This window comes from Heliangelus exortis, chromosome 1 (assembly GCF_036169615.1).
Source record: "Heliangelus exortis chromosome 1, bHelExo1.hap1, whole genome shotgun sequence".
Taxonomy (NCBI): domain Eukaryota; kingdom Metazoa; phylum Chordata; class Aves; order Apodiformes; family Trochilidae; genus Heliangelus; species Heliangelus exortis.
The window spans coordinates 147,709,040-147,734,495 of record NC_092422.1 but is presented as its reverse complement, the minus strand read 5'-3'; the positions used below and the strand labels follow the sequence as shown (position 1 = coordinate 147,734,495).

Below are 25,456 nucleotides of genomic sequence, written 5' to 3'. Positions count from 1 at the left end.
AGTTCTAGAAACCTAAGGGTACAAATTTAGCTAGTGGGGAAAAAGGGACTACTGCTTACTGGATGCTAACATGGCTGTTTACAGGCTGCGTGAAGTCTGCGTTGTGGAGATTTTTTTTTTCCAATTTTAATTTCTCCTTTGGAGGAGAAACTGACCCTCCAGCTAGAAGCTTCTTCATGTTTCTTAGAGTGTCTATATGTGTGAACAATGTGATGGTTTCCTAAAGGAATATCTGCCTTCCTTGAGAATTTTATACTTGATAAGAGTTACTTATTTTGAGTGAGATGAGAAGCTTGAAGTAGAACATTTCTTTTTTCTGATTGTAGGGCTTAGAGCTGAAAAACCATCAGAAAGCTTTAGAAAGTTCAGTTTAAAGTGTACTCCTTTCTCTGCCACCTGTATGGTGTTCTTTTTGCCAGGAAAGGGAACAAGAGGAGTGATAGTGGCTTGGTGTCATCTTTTCATCCTGTTCTCAGTCTTCAGCGCAGAAAAAAAAATGGACAGTGTTGCTCTATGTTGCTCTATGACTGTGAAAGCAGATCAATTGGCTATATTTGGTACAACCATAATTTTTTTGTCACAGTGAGAGCCAAGGTTTGGATATTAAAAATGCTTCATTAAAATTTAAAAGGCTTCTAAAGAAAGGCTTGATTTCTTTTTTTTTAATATATATACTTTAGGTTGCAGATTGGGATGCTGAAAAGAATTCTTTAGAAAGATGGCATCTTGTGATCAGGGTTCAACAGTGCTGTTGAATGTTAAATTTGTTACCATTATAAAAGAAGAAAGTTCAAGAGTCTCCAAATGCCACTGTACAAATTAGAGATTTAATATGGTGATTCCTCAAAATATCTGTTAGCTCAGTAATGGCTTGTACTGTCAGATATCAAACAGTTCTTTTATGAGGAAGAGAACAACAGAGAAGATGAAAAGTCTTGCATCTGATAAAGGCAGTGTACTTTTTGGTGATGCTAAAACTGAATGTGCCAAATTGCTGTCTCCTTTGCTGTAAGTTACAAAAACAAAAGTTAACTCATGTATTTATTCTTCCCTTTCTTTTTCTGTCTTAAACTACAGATGGAGGCCAAAGTAAAGGGGACACTAAGTTACAGCGGAAAAACCAGTGACTTCTGGACAAGCAAGGGAGCTGAAGCAGTTCTGGTTGGCTGACAGAATCTGCCCAGTTGGGAAAGTGCTTATTGTCACAGGGCTGCTGTTTCTGTCAATGTTTACATATTTTGATCCCAAGCACTGTGGTGAGAGGAAGAAGAAAAAGAAAACAATACTTGATCAAAGAGAGAAGGAAAAGGAGGACTGGTCCTCCTAGTCATGCAGACTGGTCATAGTTTGATCTTGCCTAAAGAAACAAGATTTTTTATCTGCTCTGATTGGCTTTTAAAAGAAATTGATCGTCAAACCCACAGCAGCACAAATATTTTTTTTTTTCTGGGTGATGTCCAGTGAAGAGTTGAAAGCATGAGAGGAGCTAGGATAGGTTTCTCCATCCGTTGTGTAAGGTGGAATCATCCACTTCAATAGTTCCCAAAGTGCCCAGTATAAGATTATGCGTAGGTCCTGAGTGTACAATATGATTGTGGACCAAAGGTTATGTAGAGGTGATGCTGGGATACTTTGCATTATAATTAAACCTTTACAAAAATGTGGTTTCTGACATGGGCATTTTTCCAGCTTTATAAGGCTGTTTGGCTTTAGGGGAGCCTACAGATGCAGTCTCATTATAGAGTTGTCTTCAAAAACAGATACATTGAGATGTAAGACAGACTACTGGGAAATCTCTTGCTCCTTGTTCAATTTTTATTTTTTAATATGAGGATTCCCATGTAAGGGAGGAAGGAGATTGAAAGTTTTCCATTTACAAGAAAAGGAAATCCACCTTTTTATTGGCTGGACTACCATTTCTTTCCTACATCCCTGCCGTTTTTTTTTGGGGTTTTTTTGGTTTTTTTTTTTTTTTAGTTAAGGCACACTGATTTTTCAGTCCTTATATTTGTTAAACTCTTCTTTTGCCTTGTGCTTACCTGGTACTCAAGTAATGTTCTATTAATGTCTATAAAACACAACCAGTTCTTTACTCATTCTATATTTCCTTCATCTTTCATTTAACTCCTCCCAAAACCCATGCATTGTACTGATATGCCAGTTAAAGAAAGCTGCTGGTGACCTATTCCAGAGACAGGTTAATACTGCTTCAGGCATTAGCCAAAGAGGAGTCGTTCAAAAGCGACCAGAGGTGCCTTCTCTTCTGGGGGCTGAATGGGTTGTCTCCAGCATTTCTAGCCCCTGCTGGCCTGGGGAGTTTCTGACCTGAACTCTTCCTTACATGGTAGCACAAAGCTGGCTTTTTGTTTTGTTGTGGTTTGTTTTGATAGCAATACATCAACTGCTTCATTTGTAAGGTTAGGAAGTATCCAGCACATGTTGCACTTTTGACAGTCGGACAGAACTTTGCTGTTGAGTCCCTTGCGCTGTCACATAAAAATTGAGAATGGCAGAAACTAAGTCATGGTGGAAAGGAGCAAATAAAATAATATGATGCCCTTCTCCCTCAACCCTGAAACATTCCTTTGGCCAGAGATGCTGAAATTCCTAATGGCTAGTCTTTCCAGTAGTTTTATTTGAGATTGAACCAGTCACTGTTGGTAATCTCATATCTTCCAGAGAAGCTCTGACCCATGGGTAATATATCTTCAATGTTTTTGCTAGATTATAACTTATAGCTTTCAGGTTTCTTTTACATGTGATTTATTTTTCTTAGACCAGACAACAATTTCTTTTCTATTTAGAGCTCATTTTAATTTTATATAAATATATATACATGAATTTAAGATAATATATATTGTGTATTTAGTATAAAAATGTTGGGTTGAGCTCAGCAATAAATGTTTTTGCACAACACTTTTGTGAAAGACAGATTGAATTAAAGTAAGATGCATTAGTTCGTTAATCTCACTCCACAGCATCTGCCAATTAAATGCTTTTTAGCTAGTGCTAATGTTTTGTATCTGGTGTGTTGATTAGCTAGGCTTCCATCTCCATCATCAAGGTTATTCAGACTTGCAACATTCTAGTATGTGCAAATTCTGTCAGAATACATAAACTATTTAGAACACAAGCTTTATCTGATTTTTTTTTTTTCTCCAGCAAAGGTTGAGGGAAGACAACTTTGGTTTTTAAGGCCTAACAGTTCTTGCAGGATGTTAATTTTCTGAAGTGTGTCAAAGCTGATACTTTTTTTAACAATACATGTAGCTAAGGGAGTTGCAGCAGTGAGCCTTCAGGCAGCAATATATCTAGAAGACCCTGTCTTAAGAGAGTTCTACCTCTTCTGTTTTCCTCATCAAGGCATCTCCTTTAAATTGCCATCTTTTGCCTTCATGCTTCGTGCAGGTTTAGATTGGGAGACTTGGAGCCCTATATAACTACAGCACAATTTTCCTGTCAACATTCCTCTCTTCCTGGAAGTATGCCTCACTTTCAGTTAAGGAGTATCCTCTCTAAATCTTAAGGAGGGTAGGAATACTTCTGTATGTGTGGCTTATAGCATTTCTCAGTCTTGGGAAACAACCAGTACTTACTGTGGAAATGGGTAGAAGAAGGATGATGAGAATAAAGATAATGATGGTATGGGTTTTGTGAAGCCAGTTCAGACAGCCCCCTGAGAGGGTAACTCTTGCTACTCATTAATGCTCCCCAGCTTCTTTGCAATCAGCAATATGGTGATAAAAGGGTCTGTGCTTCCTGTTCTCCCTGGTTAAACTTAGGAAGGCCAAATCAAAGGAAGTAATAGGGTGGCTCCTAGAAATGTCTGCAGGCAGCATAAACGGGATGGGGAAGTGAAAGATTTTGGCAATGTCCAAATGCAAGATTAGGTTAATGTTTTACTATTTTCTGCACAGCAGCTCTTCTAAAGACATTTCCCCCCAGGTTTTTGCTACTTTTTAAGGGCCTTTGTTAATAAATAAACTGAAGTTGTACATACTAAATAACCCTCAGTATTCACAAGCAATAAGAAAGCCAAGTAAAGCTGTCTTTTCCAGGCAGCAGGGCTGAACTTGGTTTGGGGACTGTGTATGAGCTAACATGTAAAGCTCACTGAAAGCCTCAGACAAATGCAAGCAATAATTTCAAACACAGGTTTTAGATGTTAAAACTGTCTGGGTAATGTTTTCTGCTACATGATCCAAAGTCCAAAAGTTGTGGTAGCTATTTCAGATCCTTTTGAGATACTCACAAAGAAAGAAGGCAGGCTAGATGACAAACAGGCTGCAAAGTTTCCTGATACCTTGGACTATAAGTGCAGCGTTCTCCCACTCCAAGATGCTAATGGCCTAAATCACTTTGTCCAGCCTTCTCTGTTGATTTGAGATACGTAACTAATACTGATCAACTAAGTCACAAGTGTGGATGCTGTGGGTTTCACATCTGTTTTCTGCTAATCAGAGGTAACTTAATTACCTGGGTTCTGCTTCTTGTTTGAATCCGATTAAAGTTGTCTGATGCACAGATTTGGGTGTGGGACAGGTGCCAAGAGCCTGCTTCCTTCCCCCAGTCCCATCACCTGACCCTTCCTCCACACTCCTTCTCCACTTGGTGCAAGACCCATGAGGACATGAAAACAGAGAAATCCTGCAACTCTCCCAAGCTGCCATCAGTTGTGTGAACCATTAACCCTCTGGGAGTCATCTTGAACTCCAACTAACTTTTATCACATTTGCTGCTACATTCGTAAAATGAACTTTTGGCTGTATTTATTAGCAAATTTTAATCTAGTTTACAGTTTGTTTGGTTTTCTTCTGAGTAGTTTCTGCCCACACACGGATTAGAAGTGTTGGGGTGTTTGGGTTGGTTTTTTTGGGAGTGAATTGGTGAAGGCACAGTGATCCCTTTTCTGCTTTTGTTTTGGTTTTTTTTTTTTTTTTTTGAAGATGGAATTGCAGGGAAAACCTGCAGCCAGCCCAAGCTGTGGAAGGCTTCCTCCCACACTTCACTTCAGTCTTTACTGAACTGGGGGTATATCATTAAAGGGACATTTGATTTTTGTTTGGGTTTGTTTGATTTTTTTTTTTTCTTCCATAAAACGAACCAGAAGATTAAAGCAGTAGATAAATGGTTAATTAACACTTTATGCAATTTTAATTTTATAGAAATGAGAAAGTTTGGTAGATTTTGATTGGTCCTAGCTCTGGTGAAATGGCTGTTACCCTCCATGACTTACTTGATTCAGGCCTTTGTCCTTTGTTTAAGTGCCTTTTTTTTTTTTCCCCTTAATTTTATTTCCCTACTCTCTTTAAACTGTTCTCAGAGATCCTGAAGTGCTGGAAGGCATTTTGGAGGAAAATCTTAAGCTTGCCAAGATGGCTTTATGCTGTTATACTCTTTTCCCCTTTTGTAAAGAAAATCAAAAAGCGTGTAATCTGTGTAACTTCATAGCTGCTGTACCATGGCATTGGTTCTGTGTGCTTGTGTGTTCTTTTTCGCTCACGCTCACACACGTGCGCACACACACATATACAGCAATATTCCTGAGAAACCTGTTCATCCTTCTACATTCTGCTGGCTCTGTGAAACACTTTAAAGGTGAACGTTTGTGCAAAGATGGCAGTACAATAAAAGAGTGTATGTGTGAGTGTGCGTAAATGTGCATGAGAGCAATGAAGTGGCTAATGGGAATGAAACTTCTTGCATTTTTCTCTGAAGGTTTTAGATTTGGATCTTAATTAGGTCACAAGTTAAACATGATGGGACCTGTCTGGCAATGTTATTAAATACTGGACCACTTCATGCAATTACTGAGTCTGAGGCAGAGACATATGGCTGACAACCCCAAGGAGGTGGGAGGGGAAAGAAGGTTAAAATAGCAGTTTGCAACATTTGAGTTGAGATGAGTTGCAAGGAATCTTGTGTGTGGCTCATTTGTTTGACACCAGGTATTGCAAGGATTCTCATGTTTACCAATGTCATCACTTTGTACCATGCATCATATGTAAGAGGGAATTTGGTAAAACCTGCAGGAGTGTAGCTGCTAATTGAAGTTAAACCTAGCTACATTTCACATGCTGCCTAAATCATTCACCGTGAAGTACTTTTCTAGTTCTACTTAATTAATGGTTTGTTCTCTTGAAATAATGAACAGTAAGTTCAAATGTTGTTAGCTGCAAGTGAACCTTCATAATAGTGTCTGTGCTTGTTTCCCTATTCTCTCAGAAATCAGCAATCTGCAGTAGATCATTGAGTTATTTTACCAGTTCTGTGCCGAGAATCTAATTATTATAAACATGTCTACCTGAAATTATCAGTTCTCATGTTGACTAAATGCTAAACTTAAGGTAACATGTTGCTTGCATCACTAGACTGTGCTTGTTCTGTTACATGCTTCCCCTGGGGAGGATCTCATTTTTAGTTGCAGTGTATGACAAAGAAGCATTAACTTTACAGAATGGGAATGGAAGGAGGAGTCCTTTATAGGCAGACAACCCAGCTGGGGAGCAGAAACTAAGATATTAAATACAACATATTTCTGTGGCAGAGAATACCCTGCTATTTCAGTTCTTAGCTCGTCTTCACATATCTTGGTGAACCTGTTTATGCAGAGTAGACCACAGGCAGGTTTCTTCTACTGATCTAATAGTGCCTGTCAAAGATCAGACTATTGCTGGTGGCTCTGCCATTTGAAGTGGTAGTGAAGGTATTTCTTAATCTGCTTTGGGTGCATCAGTGAAGTTGCTTCAGTGGAGTCTGCCACATCCACCTGTGGCTGTAAGCTGAACTAAGGTAGCTTGTGGCTCTTCTGTTCTTATTGATTAATTCTTTGTAGGCACACAAGATCTTTATCCTAGACAGATCATGAGATGGGGAATCTACATGTGATGGGAGTTGACTGTTGCAGTCTTTTTTAACAAATGCAGCTGTTGTGAAAATCTGTGTCTACTACTTAAGAAATCACTGCCAAAAGAAGCAGCCAGAGGTATGTTTGCTGGGCCACTGGAAAGATAACCATTGTGTGGGGAAATGTTCTGTTGCTGGAAACTTCTGGTGTGGCTTCATCATCCTTTTTCTATGACCCAGTGATCCCTTGCTGCTGTAATAGCCTTTTGGGGCCATATAAAGCCCTGCTGCTGCTATGAGTTATGCTGACAGATCAGCATGGCCTGGAACAGGCCCAAAACGGGAAATACAAAGATTCTCCCTACAGCTGTTTTTGCACACTCGTCATAAATAAAACTGTGTTAATCTTGTAAGTAGTAGAGGATGTAGGTCTGTAATTTTAAGGCATTTTGGACAGCTATAATTCTACAGAGCAACTACAAAAAAAACCCAAACATGTTTCGTATCTAGAAGTGAATTTCAGTGTCTTCTCCTGCTTAAAAAGTAACCATTAACTAGTAATTTTTTTCTTTATGGTAAACTAGTCCAAAGCAGTGGATGCTGTTTGACTCCTATCATGTTCAGTACTAAGGGGGTTTGATATGTTGTTTTCTTGTTTGTTTTTGCCCAGCACTGTGCAGATGTTTTATCAACAGATAGTTCTGTTTGATAGCGTCTAGTACCAAGAGAAAAAGGGAGGGAGAGAGTCAACCAAAAAACAGTAAGGAGGTATCACCATCATGGGCCAAATCACTTGGACTTGATGATCTCTGAGGTCCCTTCCAACCCAGCCCATTCTATGATTCTATGATCAAGTAGCTGCTGAGGCAGCCAGAGCATCTTTGAGACTTAGAAGATTTCACCAGAGGACCCTGGGAAGGGGGGAAGAAACTTTGCGTTCTCAGCTTTTTCCAGATAAGGCCTTAGTTTGATTAGTAGTCACTAATATCAACTATGCAGATAAGTATTTACATGTTTCAGTGTTACATGCATTCCTTCCCCCAGCTACCCCTCTTAACATGTTGACATTTTACCCAAAGAAAACGGAGTATTTTTCTGAATGTCTGTACTGCAGAAGTCTTTTTTGCAAACGTGAAGAAAGAAGCTTGTATTTAAAAAAAAATACTTCCACTGGTGCAAAAACCTATTGTCAAGTGTCACAAAGTTGCTTTTAGATGGAAGTTTAAATCACCTCTTGTGACAGGTTTTGGTGTGTGAGGTTTTTTAGTATATGCATCTCTCAACATTGGTTTAAGAAGCCGCAGCAATGTTCTTGGGTTTATTTGGTTTTTTTAATGTACAGATTGGATATGGGGAGAAACTAATGAAACATTCCAGATTTCTTTCCAGTATCAGAAGTGAATGACATTTTTCACTCAAATGAAGTTGCTTCTAAACAAGGGCAATTTTCAGCTACATGGTAGCTGGATCTCTAAATAAAGGCTAAGTTGCTATCCCCAGGTATTTCTCACTGATCTTTTAGTCTTTTGTGTGTAACTACAAATAACAATTTAGCTCAGAGGTGAGAACTGTAGTGTGTGTTTTATTGCTGGTGATTCCATCATGTAGCAAGTAGTACCATGTTCTTGCATAGTTCTCAAGATCCATACTGGAAATAGAGGGAGAAATTTTATTTTTGACTACTGTTAAAAAAAATTTTCAAAATTAACTACTACTTTTTAACCCCCAAGTCTACTGAGCAGTGTTATATTTTAGCAGTTAAGCTAGTACCCTTGTTACGTGGTTTGTCTCTTGTAGTCTTCTTTTACTGAGGGTTAGAAGCATTTCATGTATAATCCTTGAAATGTTGACATTCTCTAGCTTAAAGTCAGATGTTTATAATAAAAGGACATCTGTGATCTTAAACTCATACAAAAGCAGAATATTTCAGAATATTTAATCCGAAAAAAGGTGTGGGTGCAGGTCCCTTTAGTTCTGCCTGATGAAGAGTCTTGGTCAAGGGCAGAGCATCCAAGTACCTGCCCGCACACCTGATGGGAGTGGACACCACCCCTTGACACAGGCTTGGCTTCAGGGTCCTTTGTCTGGTGTCACTTTTAGTATACATATGTTTTAGCAAGTTTGCATACAGATAGCTTAAAACTTACCTGACTTGTGATCCCCAAGACAATGAAGGGCTGTGAAGCAGATGGACAGAGTGTTTTTCCTGCCTTTCTCTAGGTAGCTTAGAATCAACAGCTGACTGAGGGTTTTGTTATAAACTAATGTTGACTCACAGCTAGAATTCTTTGCATTCTTCAAACAAAAGAATGGACAGTGACAAACCTATTTGAGCTGGTGATTCCTGTGATACTTTACTCAATCCACCATGAATTTGTACAAGGTCACCTTCCTCCTCTTAATACTCATAGGGCTTAGTTATGGAGAGAGAGGATTTTTAACAGGCGTGTGCTTACCTGATGAGCTCTCCAGAAAACTCCCATGTGAAACGTGCTCCCCTCTTGTGACAACAAGCCTGAACAACCAAATGCAGCTACAATTCTGTGGTTAGTACCACTTTCATTTGGATTTTTAGGGACGTATGTTACAATAACTTCAAGGGATACTGTATTTTAAATGTGATTTATTTTCTCTCTCCTTATAAAACTGGACCTGAATGCAAGTTTTGAGTTGTTGGGTTTTGGGTTTTGCGCTTTTTTTGTTTGTTTTTTTGGTTTTTGGTTTGGGTTTTTTTGTTTGTTTGTTTTTGGGTTTGGTTTTTTTTTTTTTTTTTTTTTTTTTTTGGTAATAATCTCAGGACCTGAAAGATTGTAGCATTTAGTGTGTCTTAAAAATGATGTACTGTACCAGCCATGGATTTTGTAAATACACTTGTCTCCCTTTTTTGTATTTTGATTTTTTAAAAGTGTGTAAGGCTCTTTGCCCGAGGAACTGGTGCCTGCTTGATTTCCATCCTGAACCAAAGCAGGAAAAGGAAGAAGCTGCTGCCACAAAAGCCTGCATCAGTTCCAAATGTGTATATTGTTCTGGTCAGTTTAATGGTCAGTCTTATGTTAGTTGGGAAGCTGGTTTGTTCCCCTGCACATTCCCAGTTGTGGCTCACAGAGCCCTATCAGGGAGACTAATTTTAACTCTTCTGTATGACTACTTGATGTTTTCACTCCTTCCAGATACTCAGGTTTGCTATCCCTGAGCTGTTTTCAGAGGTTGGTACTACTGGCCCTCTGCAAGAATACCTGGAGAGCATTTCTAATTTTATCAGTGCTTTGGCCCAAACACAGTAATAGGGTTTGTATCCTGCTTACCTTGCAGATGATGCCACCTCCACCTCTCCCAAGAGGGACTTGCCTTTTTATTTTACTGTTTTCCTGAAAGGAGTGCAAAGATTTTTTGGCAGCAGACTTTGCTCTGGGATCCAACCTCACCGGCAGACCCCTGTTCTGCAGGAGGAGCCTTACTCAATTCGGCGTAGCTGTTCCCTGTCTCTAACTGGGACAGGCTTTTTTCATGAGTGTATTTTTTTTGTGTGTGTCATGTGTCTGTGCTGTATTAAATAAAGAGGAATGTACATATTAACCCTGTCTCTGTGGCTTCTCACAAAAATAAAGATGTAAAAAAGTTTTGGTTGGGGCTTTTTGCTTTTTTTTTTTTTTAAACTGGTTTTGGGTTGTGAAGGTTGAAGGGGGGGTATTTTTATTTTGTTGTTGTTTGGTTTTTTGTTTGGTGGTGGTGTTTTGGGGGGCTTTTTTTTGCAGGGTGGTGTGGGTGGGGGTACAGCTTTCTTCATTCAAGGCAACCACAAATACGAAAGAAACAGCGCCAGCAAGGAGCAGCATTTTAAAAGCAGCAGCCGAGTAGTACAGCAGGGCACTCTTCTCCTTTCGAGGGCGTTAATCCCAGGCGCAGCCAGGCCTGGCCTACCAGGCAAGGCAAATACCTCTCACAACCTCCCCTCCCTGGCCGCAGCTCCTACCCCTCTCTGCCGAGCGCCTTCCGGCCCGCGGCCCGGTCGCGGTGAGGCCCGGCCCAGGCAGCAGCCGGAGCTGCGCGTCAGAGGGAGAGAGGCGGGGACAGCAGAAAGCAACCTATGCGAACCAGTTCTCCCGCGGCAGCCCCAGTGGCCTAATGGATAAGGCATTGGCCTCCTAAGCCAGGGATTGTGGGTTCGAGTCCCATCTGGGGTGGGCTTTTTTTTTTTTTTTTTTTTCCCTTTATTTATTTAAATCTGAAAACCACCTACGGAATGGCCGCCGACCGTAGAAGCTTCGCAACGCTCAGACAGCGCCGGCCTGGAACCCTCGCGTACTGTGTCTCTTCAGATTCCTCAGTGTGCCCCCTGAGCTCTAACAATCGTCTTACAACTGCAGGCCTCAGAAACACGCGTGGGCTGTCCATGGAGGGGAGAGGCCAAGGCTCAGCTCGGCTTACACGCGGCGGGACCGCCCTCTCGGGTGTCTCCCACTGACCTCGCCTCGGAGTCCCTCAGCATCCGCCAGCAGCCCGCCCACCCGCGCCGCGTCCCGGCAGGCGGCGGCGCCTTCCCCCTAACGCCACCCAACGGCCTGGAACGAGTAGGGCGGGGCGGGGCAGGACGCGCTGCGCTCAGGGGCTCCGGCATCTCCTCGCCTCGACGTTCGACCTTCGGCACTTGTCCTCCGCCGATGACGGGGGCGGGGGGTGGGTAGGAGGCGGCGATGTCTCCGCCCAGCACTCGGGGGGCCCTCTGGGGCCGAGCCGTGCGCAGCCTCTCCGCCTCCTCCCGGCCCCTTCCCCCACCCGCCCCCATCTGTCTGCCGGCGTCCGCTTCATCATTGGCCGCCCGGCGGTGCTCCGCTGGCGCCCGGGCGGAAGATGGCGGCTCTGGGCCCACCGCTGCGCACTTTGCGCGGGCTCCTGCGGGAGCTCCGCCACGCCGGTCGCCGGGCTGACCGGCCCTACCGCGAGATGCCGGCATACCGGCACATCCTCGCCGCCTTCCGCGCCCACCGGGTACGCGCGGGGCTCCCCTTCGCCTCCTCTAGCTTAACCTTGCCTGCGTCCTCCCTGCGGAGGTGAGGCGATGGCGACGGCAGCCCGCGGCCTGGGTGGAAGGTGAAGCCCGCGGGGCTTGTTCCCTCCTCTCGCAGGTGACCAGCGAAAAGCTGTGCCGTGCCCAGCAGGAGCTCCACTTCCAGGCCGCCACCTACCTCTGCTTGCTGCGCAGCGTCCGGGAGCACGCCGCCCTCCACGAGGAGTACCACGGCAAGGGCGAGCGCTCGACCGAGGAGGTCGCCGGCATGGTGGGCTTTAGGCTACCTCAGCAGCCGGGAGGGAAGGGTTGAGATGGTGTTGCTGTGTGCCATATTTATTCCTGAGTAAATATCCCAGAATTACGTTGTCATGTGTTTTTTTGTCAGTTGTATCGTAAGGGGGGAATCCTCTCGGTTGGTCAAGCACCTCAGATTTCCCCTTCGATCTGAATGCATGGTTAAATACGCAGCCTTCACAGAATGGGAGAAAGGTTGTGTTCCAGGTGGGAAAATGCAAGGGCTTCCCGTGCTAATCTTGGTCTAACTTGTTGCAAGGGTTGTTCCCCCCCTACCCCCCCAAGAAAAAAAAAAAATCTGTAGGTAAACGAATTTGTCTGTTTGCTTCAGGATTTTTCAGCCACGTTGTGTGTAAAGTTTTCTGTTCTCCCGAGAGCAATGGCACTTCGGAACATGAATGGATTCTGGCAAGCATTGCAGTGGCACAAACCTCTTTCATCTTGAAGACTTTTCTGTGGTGGTGAGCTAGCAGGAAGAATTCAGAGACTACTTGATAAATTATGTGTTCCTCAGTGTCTGAGCCATCGACTTCGCTACTGTAGGTTTCCAATGCTCTTCTTGTACGCAGTGAATCTCAGGAAAACTAAAAGTGAACTGATGACTGCTAGGTACAGTAGGTACATGTAGAAAATCCGCGGAGGCTTAAGGACGACACAGAGTCACCAATATGGTTAAAGTGAAGTCGTCTATTAACAATTCACACTTGCTTGATATAGAGCCCTTGTCTATATTAAGATATCTTGCAGGTGGCTATATCTTGGCCACAAATCCTGTTCTCACAGAACTTCTGCTGGCTACATCATTATCCTGTTATTCTTCCAGACAGTTTCCTTCCGGGTCACAGCACGGGGGAGTCCTGGTTTCCTCCATGGTCGCCAAATTGAGGCCCAAAAAGGCCTAATAAAATTGTTTAGAGGCAGAATTCCAAGCCTTTAAACAGCAAAGGCACACTCCTCCTCCCCCCCCCTTTTTTTTTTTTTTTTTTTTATTTCTCTGCTGTGGTGTCTGCAGCAGGGCTCATTTTCTGAGCAGCAGCAGTGTCTGGGGGGGGGGTAGAGACAGCTGCTGCTGCTGTAACAGATACACTGACGATGCTCACCGGCCGTACCTGAGTTGTGCCCTTGTGTGAGGGGGGCGAGAAGCAGCTGCGGAGGCAGGAGGGGGGGTGCTCTCTGTACCAGGAGCAGCTCCCACTCTCCGCAGCAACTCTGGGCCTCCAAAAAGGCATACTCGTTCTCATAACTATGTTGGTTTTTTTGGTTTTTTTTTCTTACTTCTCACCAATTGATGAGAAAAATTAACAACAACCACTAGAAGATTCAAAAATGAAATGCTATTGCTACTAAAATCTGGTGGAGTCAGCCTGAAACCAAATGAAGTGGTACAGTCTCCCAAACCAAAACTCAAGTGTAATTAGCAACCAAGTTTTTTTTTTTATCTCTGTATGAAACACCAGTGCACCATGCACAACAATATACATCAATATTGAGAACCATATTGCAATGATGGTCCTTAAGCAGCTTTATCTGCTTCTAGCATTTGCTCAGAAGCTTCTAACAATTGGGCTGCTGTAGCACCTTTTGGGAGTAGTCCTAATGCACGTTTAGTTTTTTTCATTAGCATTGTCATATGCTGACATATAAAAAAATTTGTTTTCATCTCTTCTGTCAAATCGGGATGTGATATTACCCCTGAATATAAGTGATCCACAAATTTTGGATATCACTCTGCTCCCCCGTTTAATATTTGTAAAAGAGGAGGGTTGCTTGTGCAGGATCATGCACAGGTTGCAAAGCTTTATACGCCAATTCTTGTGAAAGTTGTAACAGTTCAGTTTAAAACCATGCCTGCAAATCTGCACGTACAAAAGGACAAGCACCAAGTAACATTTGTGCTTGCGCTCTGTATAATGCATCGGTGTTCTGTCTAGGAATCACAGCTGCATTTTCACACAGCATTTGCCATTTATGATGAAATTGCAATTGTTGAGAAGGAGTTAGAGTATCAGTGAGCATTTTTGTGTCATATGGCGTCAACAATTGAGCAGTAAAAAGATGTTGCAAAATAGATTGAGCAAATGACGATTTCAAACCGTACTGCGTAATGGCACCTTTGGCTTCTTTTATCATTTTCCAATCTAATGCGACCCATTGACCTCCTCCTCCTGGTCCCACAATCACTGGAAAAGCCATCGGACCCATATTGGGAACAATTTCTCCTTGAACTATAGCATTTTGAATAATTCCCTTACATCTAGTTACTGGATACACACTCCCACCCCCCCCCCCCCCACTATCCCCCCTATCACCCTCCCCTCCCCATGTTGGATCTGGAAGAGGTAGAGCAATGGGTGTTAAAGGGTTAAGGGAAGTAGGAGCAGGAATAGGGAACGGATCAGAGGGTAAAAATGGATTAGTGCCCCTGGGTTGTTCAGGGTGATCCCCGGAGCAAAAAACTAGGGTTTTTTCAGGGGTATACCCATCCTTGGTCTCCAGTTCTTTCAGTTTCTTCAGCAGTTCCCTTAGTTGCTTGTCCCCGAGTCCCAGTTCTTTCCTTGGTTGTTGCTCTATAGCATGCACTGATGGTGTTGACAAGTGAAGCAGAGGATTAATTGATGGCAACTGTGGTCAAGAAGATAAATCAGGCATCGGAGGTGGAGAGGAAGGCAGCGGTGGCAGAGTGTTTGGGAGCCGCAGCAGGCGGGCATGAGGTGGGGAGTCTGCATTCCAAGATTCCTCGCCTGTGTTCTCTGGCTTCTCTCCCTCTGGGTCCTCTGACGATTCTGGTGGTGTTTTTGGTCGCTTTTGGTTTTGCTTCTCGGTCCCACTTTTACTTTTCATCCGACCCCCTAGGGTCAAATGGCACAGTTGGCTGAGCTTGAATCAGTACAGTCCCTTCAGGTGCTGGTGGGGGTATTTTAGGTGTCTCAAATAACTGTTTAGAGATCAAGTCCATATTTTGAGCATTCATCGGTACTGGTAGATCAGGTGTTAGGGCAGCAAACACTGAGGCTGCTGCTCTTTCACTTTTCATTTCTTTTAAGGTTTCTCTAATCAATTTCCGGAGTGTCGCTAAGCATTGTGTCTCCTTATCTCCATCGCTAATTTTATCTCATAGGGCAGTACCTATGGCTTCCCAAGTAGGTAACTCAAAAACGGTACCCATCGAGGGGATCAAGTCTCTATCCCGTGTCCATTTCAGTAATTCTTGTAAGGTCCTGCCTTCGTATGATAAACCTCTCTCAGAGAGAATACATTGGAGGAGCTTAACTACTGCCTCTTCTTCTTTAGAGAGTGTAGACCCCATCTCCTCCCCAGCCGCTCACCTTTTTCCTGGTGAGATTCTTCAATTCCAAGGTACCTCTTTCGTTCCGTAGCCGGGCACCAGCTACACAGACCGCCGGGGCAGCAGTCTCCTTTTGACTGGTTTCTCCGCTCCTGCTGCACCATTGCTTCCGTTGGCTTTCTCGCTACCCTCTCATCCCAGCTGTCTTCATCGCTCCTGGGAGCAACAGCGAGAGGGTCCCTGTTCGGGCGCCAAATGTGGGAAATCCGCGGAGGCTTGAGGACGACACAGAGTCACCAATATGGTTAAAGTGAAGTCATTTATTAACAGTGGACACTCGCTTTATATAGAGCCCTTGTTTATATAACTTTATCTTGCAGGTGGCTATATCTTGGCCACAAATCCTGTTCTCACAGAACTTCTGCTGGCTACATCATTATCCTGTTATTCTTCTTTTCTGCTGCCAGCTCTGTCCTGGTTTGGGCCAGGACAAAGGTGATTTTCTGTCCTGTACTTTTGCTTTTAGCTAAGTCTCTTGCAAGTAGTTGCACTTGCTGAAATTAACAGCAAGTTTCTCAGACAGTGTGTGCTTCTAGGACTGATAACAGTTGATGTTTATAGTTACTGCTAGAGACTGGTGTGCAGAGCCAAGGACACTGCTCAGCTCTGAGGAAAACATAAGGAGGTCCCACCTGCATCCCTCCTTTGGGGAGGAACGGACAAGATAGATGCCAGAATTGACCAAACAGAGTATTCCATCCCATATACGTCATCCTCAGTATAAATTTGAGGGATCACAAGGGCCAAGCCAGATTTCCTGATTTCCAGCTTCCAGCTGCCTGCCCTTTCTGCCTTTCCTGCTTCCATTCCTTCACCTAGCATCCTGGAAGGATCCCGTCCGTTTGCCTGCCTGTGCTTACTGTAGCTAAAGCTAAATAGTCAGGATTGCTCATGTCTGTTTTCTTCCAGACAGTTTCCCAGCAGGTACACAAACCAGGCTCTGGAAAAGCAAATTTCTCTTTATAAGAAAAGAAACACTGGTTTGGATTGTTGCTGCTGCCCTCTCAGAAGAGGGTTGAATTATGACCAAGATACATAAGAAATCTGTAATAATGACTTACAACCTTGTTTACATGGGGGAGGAGCTGTAAGTAAGGCTAACAAAAGAGTGTTTTGTTTGATTTTTTTTCACTGTTGGGGAAAACAAGGTATTCTGACAGAAAAGCATTGCTTAATAGAGTATATAGATGATAGAATTCTCCTTCCACTGTATTCAAAACTTTAATTCCCAAAGAAGGTACAACAGATCCTTAAAAATGGGGAAATTTTGGCTACTGAGGTCATGCAAGGAGATGCTTACTACAAGTTTTAAGGTTCTGCAGACTAAACATTTGGTTTGTGATTCTTGCAGTGTCTCATTCATTAAACTGGGGTGTTTTTTGGGAAAAAGTGTTGAAACCAGGTGGGAAGGTACTGACCCATGTGCAGCTCATTAGGTGAACCTTATAGGAAGTTGCAGTATCCTAAAAATTAATACTTTGAGGAAGGCAGTAATGTATTTGTTGTGTGAGTTCTTTAGTGCAGCTGCTCATTCAGCAATTTACTTTCCAGGTGGATTAAAGATTTGCTCAATCCAAAGTCTGCTCCAGGAGAAAAATGGCTCACTGAAATCAGTTCTGGAAGAAACTGAAATCCCCCCAGAAACATAAATCTTTCCACTTTAAAAAATATCTAAATATAATAAATTGTATGTTGGTACATGTTACAGCCAGAATGTCTCCATTTTTCCTGAACATACTAAGATACTAAATAGAGAAAATTTAAACCAGTAGCTGTATATCCCCAGTTACTTCCCCTTTAATCCAAATTAATGTAATGACTGACAGAAGTAAATTTGTATGTTAAAAAGAGCAAAGGACATCTGAATAGCTGAGGAGCAATGGGTAGGGAATCTTTTAACTTGTTATAGAGGACTCCTCTCTGAGTGCAACATATCTGTGAGTCCTTGTGAAATCCCGGTAACTAGGGGAGGTTGTTGGCTTTTCTTACCGGCTTTTCATGTTGCCTTTTCTTTCTCATTTTAAGCTAGTCTTAAAAATTGAACAGGTCCCCGGTTGACAGCTAGAACTGATCCTGGTGACAGTCATTGACGACTTCTGAGCACTAGGTGGCAACAAGGAAGGTTAAGGCGATTAGGCGGTTAAGGAAAGTATAGTCACAAAATGCAGGTGTTAGAATAGACAGAAGTTGTCAACACCATCGAATCGTTCTGGTTGTAAAAGACAATTAAGATCATCATATTAAGATCATCATTGTCTCTTAACCCGGCACTGCCAAGTCCAAAACTAAACCCTATCCTGAAGCACCACAATCTACGTGGTGCTTTAAATACCTCCAGGGATGGTGATTCCACCACTTCCCTGGACAAATTGTTTCAAAGCCTGATGACTATTTTGGGGAAAGAATTTTTTCCTAATATCCAACCCAAACTTCTCCCGGTGCAACTTGAGGCTGTTTCCCCTTGTCCTATCACTTGTTACATGGGAGAACAGGCTGACCCCCACCTTGCTACAACCTCCTGTCAGGTAGGTGTGAGTAATAAGGTCTCCTCTCAGCCTCCTTTTCTCTAGGCTAAACAACTCCACTTCCCTCATTCACTCCTCATAAAACTTGTTCTCCAGACCCTTCACCCTTTTTTGACCTTGTTCAGACCCAGTTCAGCACCTCAATGTACATCTTTTAGTGAAGGTCCTCAAACTGAACATGGTATTAGAGGTGCAGGCTTACCAGTACCAGATACAGGTACTGTACCTATCACTTCCCTTCTGCTGTCCAAACTTTCTGATACAAGCCAGAATGTTGTCGGCCTTATTTGCCACCTGTGCACACTGCTGCTCATCTTCAGCCAGGTGTCCTCTGTCCTTTTCCACCGGGACATGTTTTTTCTGAGACTGCATCTTGGTGCTCTGTACACTGAATTAGCTGCAACATGTAAAAATACCTTCAGTTTTACCGGAGGTTGTCTACAAAGCAGGTATTACATCAGCTTTCCACACTGGTGCAGCCATAACCGTGCTTTGCAGCTTGAGAGAAAAGTGAGACATTTTAAAAAATGTCAGTCAAGGAACTATTTCTAAGAAGCACCTTCCATCGCTGCTCGCTCAGACGTATGCACCTATTCACCTTGCTCCTACCTAACCCAGACGCGTCCGTGACACGCACGCATCGCGTGTCATCACTCCTTGGGCGAGCCACCCAACACAGAAGAGCAAAGCGTGCCTGCCCCAAGGGAAGGGCAGTGAGACCGGGCTGAAGGAGGCGCCCGTTACACAGCCCGGCTACGTATTCACGTCAGCTCAGCCAGGTGCTTCGGCACGTTGGAACAAACCTTCGCTGAACTGTTCTGGTTGGGTTCCCCCTCAAGAAACGGGGGGCACAGGACCCATAGGAGCGGTCACCGCCCGCTTTCTGCTTCCCGGGGTCGGCTGGGGGGACCTTCCCGCCCCCCGGGCGGCTCCCGGCGGCCCAGGCCTCGCTGACGCCGGGGCGGAACGCCAGGCAGCTACGCGGGGCCTCCCGGCCAATCAGCGGGCTCCAGGGGCCCAGGCCAGCGAAAGGCTCGACTGACCAATCAGGGACCTCGCAGCGCGGTGCGTCACCGGCCGAGCACCGCTCGCCGTGGCCAATCAGCGGGCGCCGAGGCCCCTCCGCGCTGACGTCGCGGGGCGGACGAGGGGGCCCAGGGCGCGTGCGCGCGGGTTTCCGTTACCGCCGGCGCGCGCGCGTGGCAGGCGTGAGAGGAAGCGGGAGGAGCGGAGGGGGGAGGGGAGGCGGCGGAGGCCGTAGCGGCGGCGGCACCCAGGCCGGCGCGAGGCAGGTTTCGCGCTCCGCCTCCCGTCGGGAGCGCCAGACAGAGGCAGCGCCCGCTTCCTTTCCTCCCCCGCGACGTCGGGGGAGCGGCTCCGCCCGGACCCGCCAGTGACGCGAGGGGGAGGGCTGAGAGCCGCGTATCGGGCCTTGTAGGCCGCTGTCGGCGTGACTCGGCCGGGCCGCGCCGGCCCACCGCGCGCTCAAGATGTCGGCGCAAGCCCAGATGCGCGCCATGCTGGACCAGCTCATGGGCACGTCCCGGGACGGTAAGTGCCCCCTGGCCGGGGCGGGGGAGGGGAGGAAGGGGCGCAGGCGCCGAAGCCCCTGAGGTCACGGCGGTACCGGGCAGGCCGGCCGTTCGTTCGCCGTGATTGGCAGGTCCGGGGCCCGCTCCCCACCCACCCCCGGCGGGGCGGGGCCTGCTCAGGCTGTAGGTCGGCGATGGGGTGGGGGCTCTCGGCTCGGCTGTTCCCGGGCTCGCGGGAGTCGGGCGCCGCCTTCCCGCCCCTCCCCCTCCGCGTCTCCCCGAGCTTCCAGCGCCAGCCGTTGTCTCGGCGTCAGGAGGCCGCGCTGCTGTTTCCGCTGCCGTGTAAGATCCGCTCCCCGGTGGTTCCCGGGGCTCGCAGCGGACCCGAGTCGCCAAAGGCGCTCCCGCGGAGCCTTCCTGCGCTGCTCAGCGCTAAGGGAGACGGCGGTTTGCTAAGTTGGAGTCATGGTGGGGGGATACAACTGAAAACAAATCCCCGCAAACCGATAGTCGGTTCAGTAGAGGAGGGTTGGGTTTTTTTTCCTTCTCTTTCTTGTCTCGAATCAACAGTTTTGTCTAAAGCCTGACCCAAACCATCATTTCAGTCAGCAGGTGGGTATGGCTGTTGCTCCCCATAAGAGAGAGCGTAGTTAACCCAAGTGGACGAACTCTTGAAAAAACAAACAAACAAGCCCCAAGCAGCTAACTAAAAGCTTAACATCTTAAAGGCAGTAATCCCAAGCGGGAGGTACTAAATACGCAGTGAGATTTCAGATCGCCCTGTGGTCACTTAGTGAACTGAAGAATTACCACTGCGTAAAGCTCAGAATTTTTGTTGGGATGCATGCTGATAAATCTCAACGTTTAAACTAGCAGTCGCTCACAAACCCAGAGAGTTTGGGTGCCGCTAAAAAGAGCGGCTTACACAGTGTAGTATTTTATTTATAAACACGAGAATACTGCACCCGAGGGTGCATTGCAATTAGCGATTATTTAAATGTTATGCATGTTGTACTCCCTCTTGTGGATGTGCTATATTTTGAAGCTTCGTGCTAAATTAATGGTTACCTGTTTTCCTGTTCATGGAAGTAGGATGTACAAAGGGGCGTGCAACTTGTATGTGCTGTTCATCTGTTGGTACAGGGATTATGTGATCTGGCAGATTTTTTTTTTTTTTTTTTTTTAGTACAATCTAGAATTTTAAAGAAATGTAATGAGTTTTTACATACCCAGTATCTCATGAATACTTTCTATTAAGTGCTTATAGTTGTTTTAAATAGAGGTGCAATAACCTCATTGGAAAACTGCTGTTCTGCAGAGACTGCCTTCCAGAGCAAGGCTAGTTAGTGAGATGTCAGCATGCAGCATCTGGGCAGTTTTGTCTTGGCCCAGAAGATTTTCAAGTACTCTGCATAGTGGCTGGGCAAATCTAAGTGCTTGGCAAAATTAGAGTGTGCTCATGAAACTCAAGTCTTCCAATGTTGGCACCTAGATCACTGTCTAATAAGTATCAAAGACTACACAAAAACTTTAAAAAAGGGGAGCTGTTTTGAATTATGAGTGTATTTTCAATTGGGTGGTGGGAGAAGAGTATGACAGCTGCTTAAAAATGTGAAGTGGCTAAGATCTAAATCAGGAAAAGTAATTTTGGAGTAGATTTCCTTTAGCTTTGTGAGGAAGCAGTTATTTCATTGGTTGTTATATTACCCCCTCCAACCCACCCTCTAATTCCCAAACCGCATGTACTGAACTGATTAGAATAGAGAAGAAGCATTTAAATGAAATTGGCAGGATGAGCAGGGATAAGGATAAAAGACTGCAAAACTGGCTTCCATTATTGGATTAAGTGGGGAACTGAGGATCTTGGTGTAACACCACTGGTTTTTTAGATGAAGTAAAAAATATAGTGGAGCATTTTTTAAACTGAGGCGTGTACAGGAATTGAAAATTATCCTTTTCTGCAGAGCTAGTACTTACTAAATTCAAGGCCAGGCTCAAGGTCATTGAAATATTCCTAGCCTTGAAAGTAGTGGAGTTTGGGGTCGTTTGGTTTTTTATGTTTCTATCATCTTCAACAATATATTATTTCTAGTAGTATGCAAATTACAGCTTTTCATTTGAATTGGGCAAATTTTATCCTTTCTTGGTAGATCATAGCTCTCATTGTGTCACTTGTCCCCATTGCCTTTGATTTTTGCTTTTGTGGTAACACAATAGACTTTGAAGTGTATCTAAAAAAATCTTTTCTGAGTGATGTTTGTGGTTCATATTGTTCAAAATTACTGAAGTGCTTTTTAGTGTCCTGTAGTGTCCAGTATTTTATACTTTGCATGGTTTAAAGTTTTTTTGTTTGTTTTGGGTAGATTGTGTTTTGTGGTTGGTGTGTTTGGGGGGTTGTGGTTTATGGTGTTTGGTTTGTTTTTTTGGGTTTTTTTGGTTTGCTTTTTGGGTTTTTTGTTCGTTGGTTGGGTTGGGCTTTTTTGGGGGGTGGGTTTTTTGTTGGGTTTTTTTGTTATTGTTTTTGCTTTTTTAAGGAGCCTAGAATGTCAGAGTTTAAAATTCTTACCTGTGTTAGAAAAGGCAGATCAAACAATTGATCTCTTCAGTGGGAATAGAATAAACTGAGCTGTAGATGGAAAGCCAGTGCTGGTCCCAAAATAGGTAGTCTGTATTACTTTTTTGGAGTTACATCATTTGTAGAAAACAGGAAGGCGCTCTGAAAATGGTTCTGAAAATTGCACTCTGAGATGCTTAAACATGTATTTGGGAGGTGAGCTGTAGGCTCTAATTTGTGGAATTTTGTGCACGCTCATTATACGTGGATCTCTGAGGCCAGAATGGAGTGGCTCCAAGGGAGGTGGTTATGAAATGTTGTTATAGATCTGCTGTTGAGATCTGAGAACACCTAGAAAACACAGTTCTGTATTGGTCAAATTAAATTGATTTGGAAAATGCCCACTGAGGCGTAATGTTGCTGTAGGAGTACAAAATATAGGCTGTGTTAGTAAGAGGCTTCCCATCTTGAAGAGTTGTCCAATGTCTGAGGCTCCAGGCCTGCCCTTTCCCTGCTGTACCCTTTCTCAGAGTGCCCTATGCTTGTGGGCAGTGGGCCCGAGAGATTTGTGACTTGCTTTGGCAACCTGTTTTCTTCCTTGTCCGAGTTCTGGCAGCAGAATAGGTGCGCTTGTAGTCACATGGCACAGCTCAGTGGGTGATGGAATTGCTGCCTGGTGTCTGTCAGGGTGTGATGGTCAGGCAGCCTCTTGTTGGCTGCCAGGACCGGTGGCCTGGTGCCTCCTCGTTTGCCTTTGCTCATGTGACAGACACCTGACAGAGATGTGAAGCAGAAGGGACTTGGCAGGCGCTCTTCAGGAGCTTCCTGTGAGTTGCAGTTTTTACAATCTCTCTGGGATATGTGAAAAAGCAGTTGTATTTTTAATGGCAGTACAATGAAATCATTCTGTAAATGGCAGGTATGGTTCTGTTACATGCCTGGAAAAGCATATTGTTTAAAAACAAGTGGGTACCTTAAATATGCTTAACTTAAACTTCTCTTGCATTTTTCTCTGACAAGAAGTGGAAAACTGGATTGCATGTAGACCATGCCAAAATTAAAAAAAAAAAAAGTGTTTTAGATTTTGATGTTAGTAAAAAGCTGAATTAATTTAATATAGTCATGACTGCAAGTTGGAAAAAAATCTTCTCTTGAGTATGTCATCCCAAGTACTGATAACCTGACATACTTAATTAGAGGTTTAAATATAAATTATTGAATACATAGCATGGGTTTCCCAAAAACTGAGAAATAAGGAGTGCTGAAGACCTGGTGCTAATATTACGTGTTTATTCATATGGCTGTTCGTATCTTTTTATTATTAGCAGTTAAATGGAAGGAAAAACTTGGTTTTCAACTCTAAAATTCATTAGGTATTTTTAATACTATGCCTAGGTAAGCCCTTGTTTTGCCATTTCTATTCTGTAGAAAGTAAGAGTGATCCTTATAAATAGGGTCATAACTCTTTTAAGTAAATCCAGTATTTTAAATTTTGACTGAAATTTTAACGGTTGATGTTAGTATCTGCATTTGTTTCCTTATTATTCCCAGGATATCGCTGAAATGAACAAAGATTGTCGAGTTTTCTTTTCTGATTGTAAAGATCCCATTTTAGCTTGAATCAATTTATCTTGCTCAATGGGTTAATTTTCTGCCAGGTCAGTTACCTGCTCTGCCTTGCCTCCTGAGTGCTAGAAGGTGGAGCCAGGGTCATAGCTTCTGACAGTAGAGCAGAGGGAGACATCATGAGATCTTCTACGTGCGGAGAAGAATTTCTTTGACTGTTGCAAAGAAATATGGTAGTGGCTTTTTTTTTTTTTTTAATAATTGCCACTAGAGCAACATTAAATTATATTTTAGTAATCAAAAAAACTAGCAAAGTTAATTAGATTGCTAAGTGACAGGTAAATTTGTGGATGCTCCTGAGACTTACATGTGGTGATGAGAATGTTCCCCTGACAAATATGCCATGTGACCAGCAGGAATATTTTTTGAGTCTTTAGAAATACAGAACCTTTATGTACAAAGTACCAATCTCACCACTTTTGCTTCATCTGCTAGCCTTCTGAGCTGAATTGTAGTCTGTAACTTCCTTCTTGGGTTGTTACTAGCAAATCTCTTTTGCTGTTCCAGATCTTCTTCTGGCATTGAAATTTTAAATATGCTTTTCAAATCTGTTCACATCTTAGACAGTTTTTCTGTTTTACACTAGCCACTTCAGTTATCCTTAGTAGTGGTTACTAATGTGTGATTTTTATTTTTTTTTTTTTTATGGTCCTTGTTTGTATGGAGTTGAAGTGACACCCCTGTGTTATTCTGGGTTTGGTAAACACTATATAGTAACAGAGATGTGATCTGTGACTTGTAACCCGTTTTAAAATTTGTTTCCATATGGTATTATTGAAGAGCTCTCTGTGTACTTAAGGATGGGTGGTGGGTTGTAGTTGGTCTTTTCAGGATACATAGATTTTGTTTGCTACTTTGCTTTACAGTTATAGGCTGAAGGTAGTAGGTGCTTTTGAAGTCAGTTTTGATATGTTGTTTGTCCATGACTGGAGGATTGCTAGCTATTTGGGTAGCTTCATGTGGAGAAGCAACTAGATAGCCAGGAGCCTCTTGGGACCTTTTTGTTTGTTTGTTTTCAAATACAGATCATCAGCAAAGTAAAGGTGAAGTGTCTTGTATACACAAATTGCAAAACTACCTAAAATGTTGAATTGGTATCAGCTCAGAAATCTGAAAGCAGGAGCAACACAAAGTTCATTAAATTTTGTCAGTCATGAGTGATCAGCATGCTTCATGAGCAGTGATCATATTTAGTGAATTATGTGTATATGGTGATTTCATTATAAAGTTCTGATACTTTAGCCCTTAAAAATGAGGGGAAGAAGTGAAGGACTTGAAGGGTTTTTCTGGTCTATGTTTGAGACAGAATACAGAATGGTATTTGAGAAGAGGCAAACAGGCATATTCATATTCATACTGCATAGAAGATAATTCCCATATTTGTTCCACTTCTAATGTTATGGTTAAAAAATTGTTTCATTCTCTTCTGCATTCACAAATACTATTTCAGTCATAGTGTAAAGCAGAAGCAACCCTGCTTAAAATGTATTATTCTAAAGCTGCTACAGTAAAATGCATTGAGTGTTAGTCAAAAGAATATCAGAATTAGCTGCCAGTGTAGTGGGAACAAGATCTTCTATGACTGCATAAGCCTCAATTAAATAATGATGTCGAATACTTGTTTCACAGGGTGTGCTTCGCTTGTGAAATTTGATACAGTCTTTAATGTGATATTCCATCCAAGTAGTTGTTCTTAGTGAGTAAACTGTTCAGAGTCTCTTG

At 43.6% G+C, this 25,456-nt stretch overlaps 3 protein-coding genes, 1 long non-coding RNA gene and 1 other non-coding gene across 7 annotated transcripts in view; 4 read left to right on the top strand and 1 right to left on the bottom strand.

The window, feature by feature from the left end:
• The window catches only part of UBN2 (ubinuclein 2), a 53,000-nt gene extending 42,524 nt beyond the window's left edge, over positions 1 to 10,476 (top strand). For both annotated transcript variants that reach the window (XM_071732500.1, XM_071732493.1), the window contains exon 17: positions 1,078 to 10,476. In XM_071732500.1, the coding sequence (XP_071588601.1) occupies positions 1,078 to 1,127 (50 nt within the window). In that variant the 3' untranslated portion in view covers positions 1,128 to 10,476. The remainder of the gene's footprint in view (positions 1 to 1,077) is intronic.
• A 481-nt stretch (positions 10,477 to 10,957) lies between these two features.
• TRNAR-CCU (transfer RNA arginine (anticodon CCU)) lies at positions 10,958 to 11,030 on the top strand. Its single transcript has one exon. It is a non-coding gene; the product is annotated as a tRNA-Arg (tRNA).
• A 602-nt stretch (positions 11,031 to 11,632) lies between these two features.
• Positions 11,633 to 12,218, top strand: FMC1 (formation of mitochondrial complex V assembly factor 1 homolog). The gene is made up of 2 exons (XM_071732662.1): positions 11,633 to 11,835; positions 11,973 to 12,218. The coding sequence occupies exons 1-2, from the start codon at positions 11,698 to 11,700 to the stop codon at positions 12,165 to 12,167; spliced, it is 333 nt and encodes a 110-aa protein (XP_071588763.1). The 5' UTR covers positions 11,633 to 11,697; the 3' UTR covers positions 12,168 to 12,218.
• Positions 12,219 to 16,608: 4,390 nt separating this feature from the next.
• LOC139790865 (uncharacterized) lies at positions 16,609 to 19,085 on the bottom strand. Its single transcript, XR_011723686.1, has 2 exons — positions 18,439 to 19,085; positions 16,609 to 17,600 (listed from the first exon to the last, which is right to left on the bottom strand). It is a non-coding gene; the product is annotated as an uncharacterized lncRNA (long non-coding RNA).
• Positions 19,086 to 19,168: 83 nt separating this feature from the next.
• The window catches only part of LUC7L2 (LUC7 like 2, pre-mRNA splicing factor), a 37,098-nt gene continuing 30,810 nt past the window's right edge, over positions 19,169 to 25,456 (top strand). The window contains exon 1 of one of the 2 annotated variants that reach the window (XM_071732604.1): positions 19,169 to 19,573. In XM_071732604.1, coding sequence (XP_071588705.1) covers positions 19,513 to 19,573 — 61 coding nt within the window. In that variant the 5' untranslated portion in view covers positions 19,169 to 19,512. The remainder of the gene's footprint in view (positions 19,574 to 25,456) is intronic. The other variant, XM_071732609.1, reaches the window with a different exon arrangement.

What these genes read in the sequence shown, in the direction of transcription:
- FMC1 (XM_071732662.1), top strand. Translation starts at nt 11,698, where the DNA reads ATGGCGGCTCTGGGCCCACCGCTGCGCACTTTGCGCGGGCTCCTGCGG. An exon ending in CCGCCTTCCGCGCCCACCGG is followed by an intron (nt 11,836 to 11,972) that starts GTACGCGCGGGG and finishes CTCCTCTCGCAG; the next exon opens with GTGACCAGCGAAAAGCTGTG.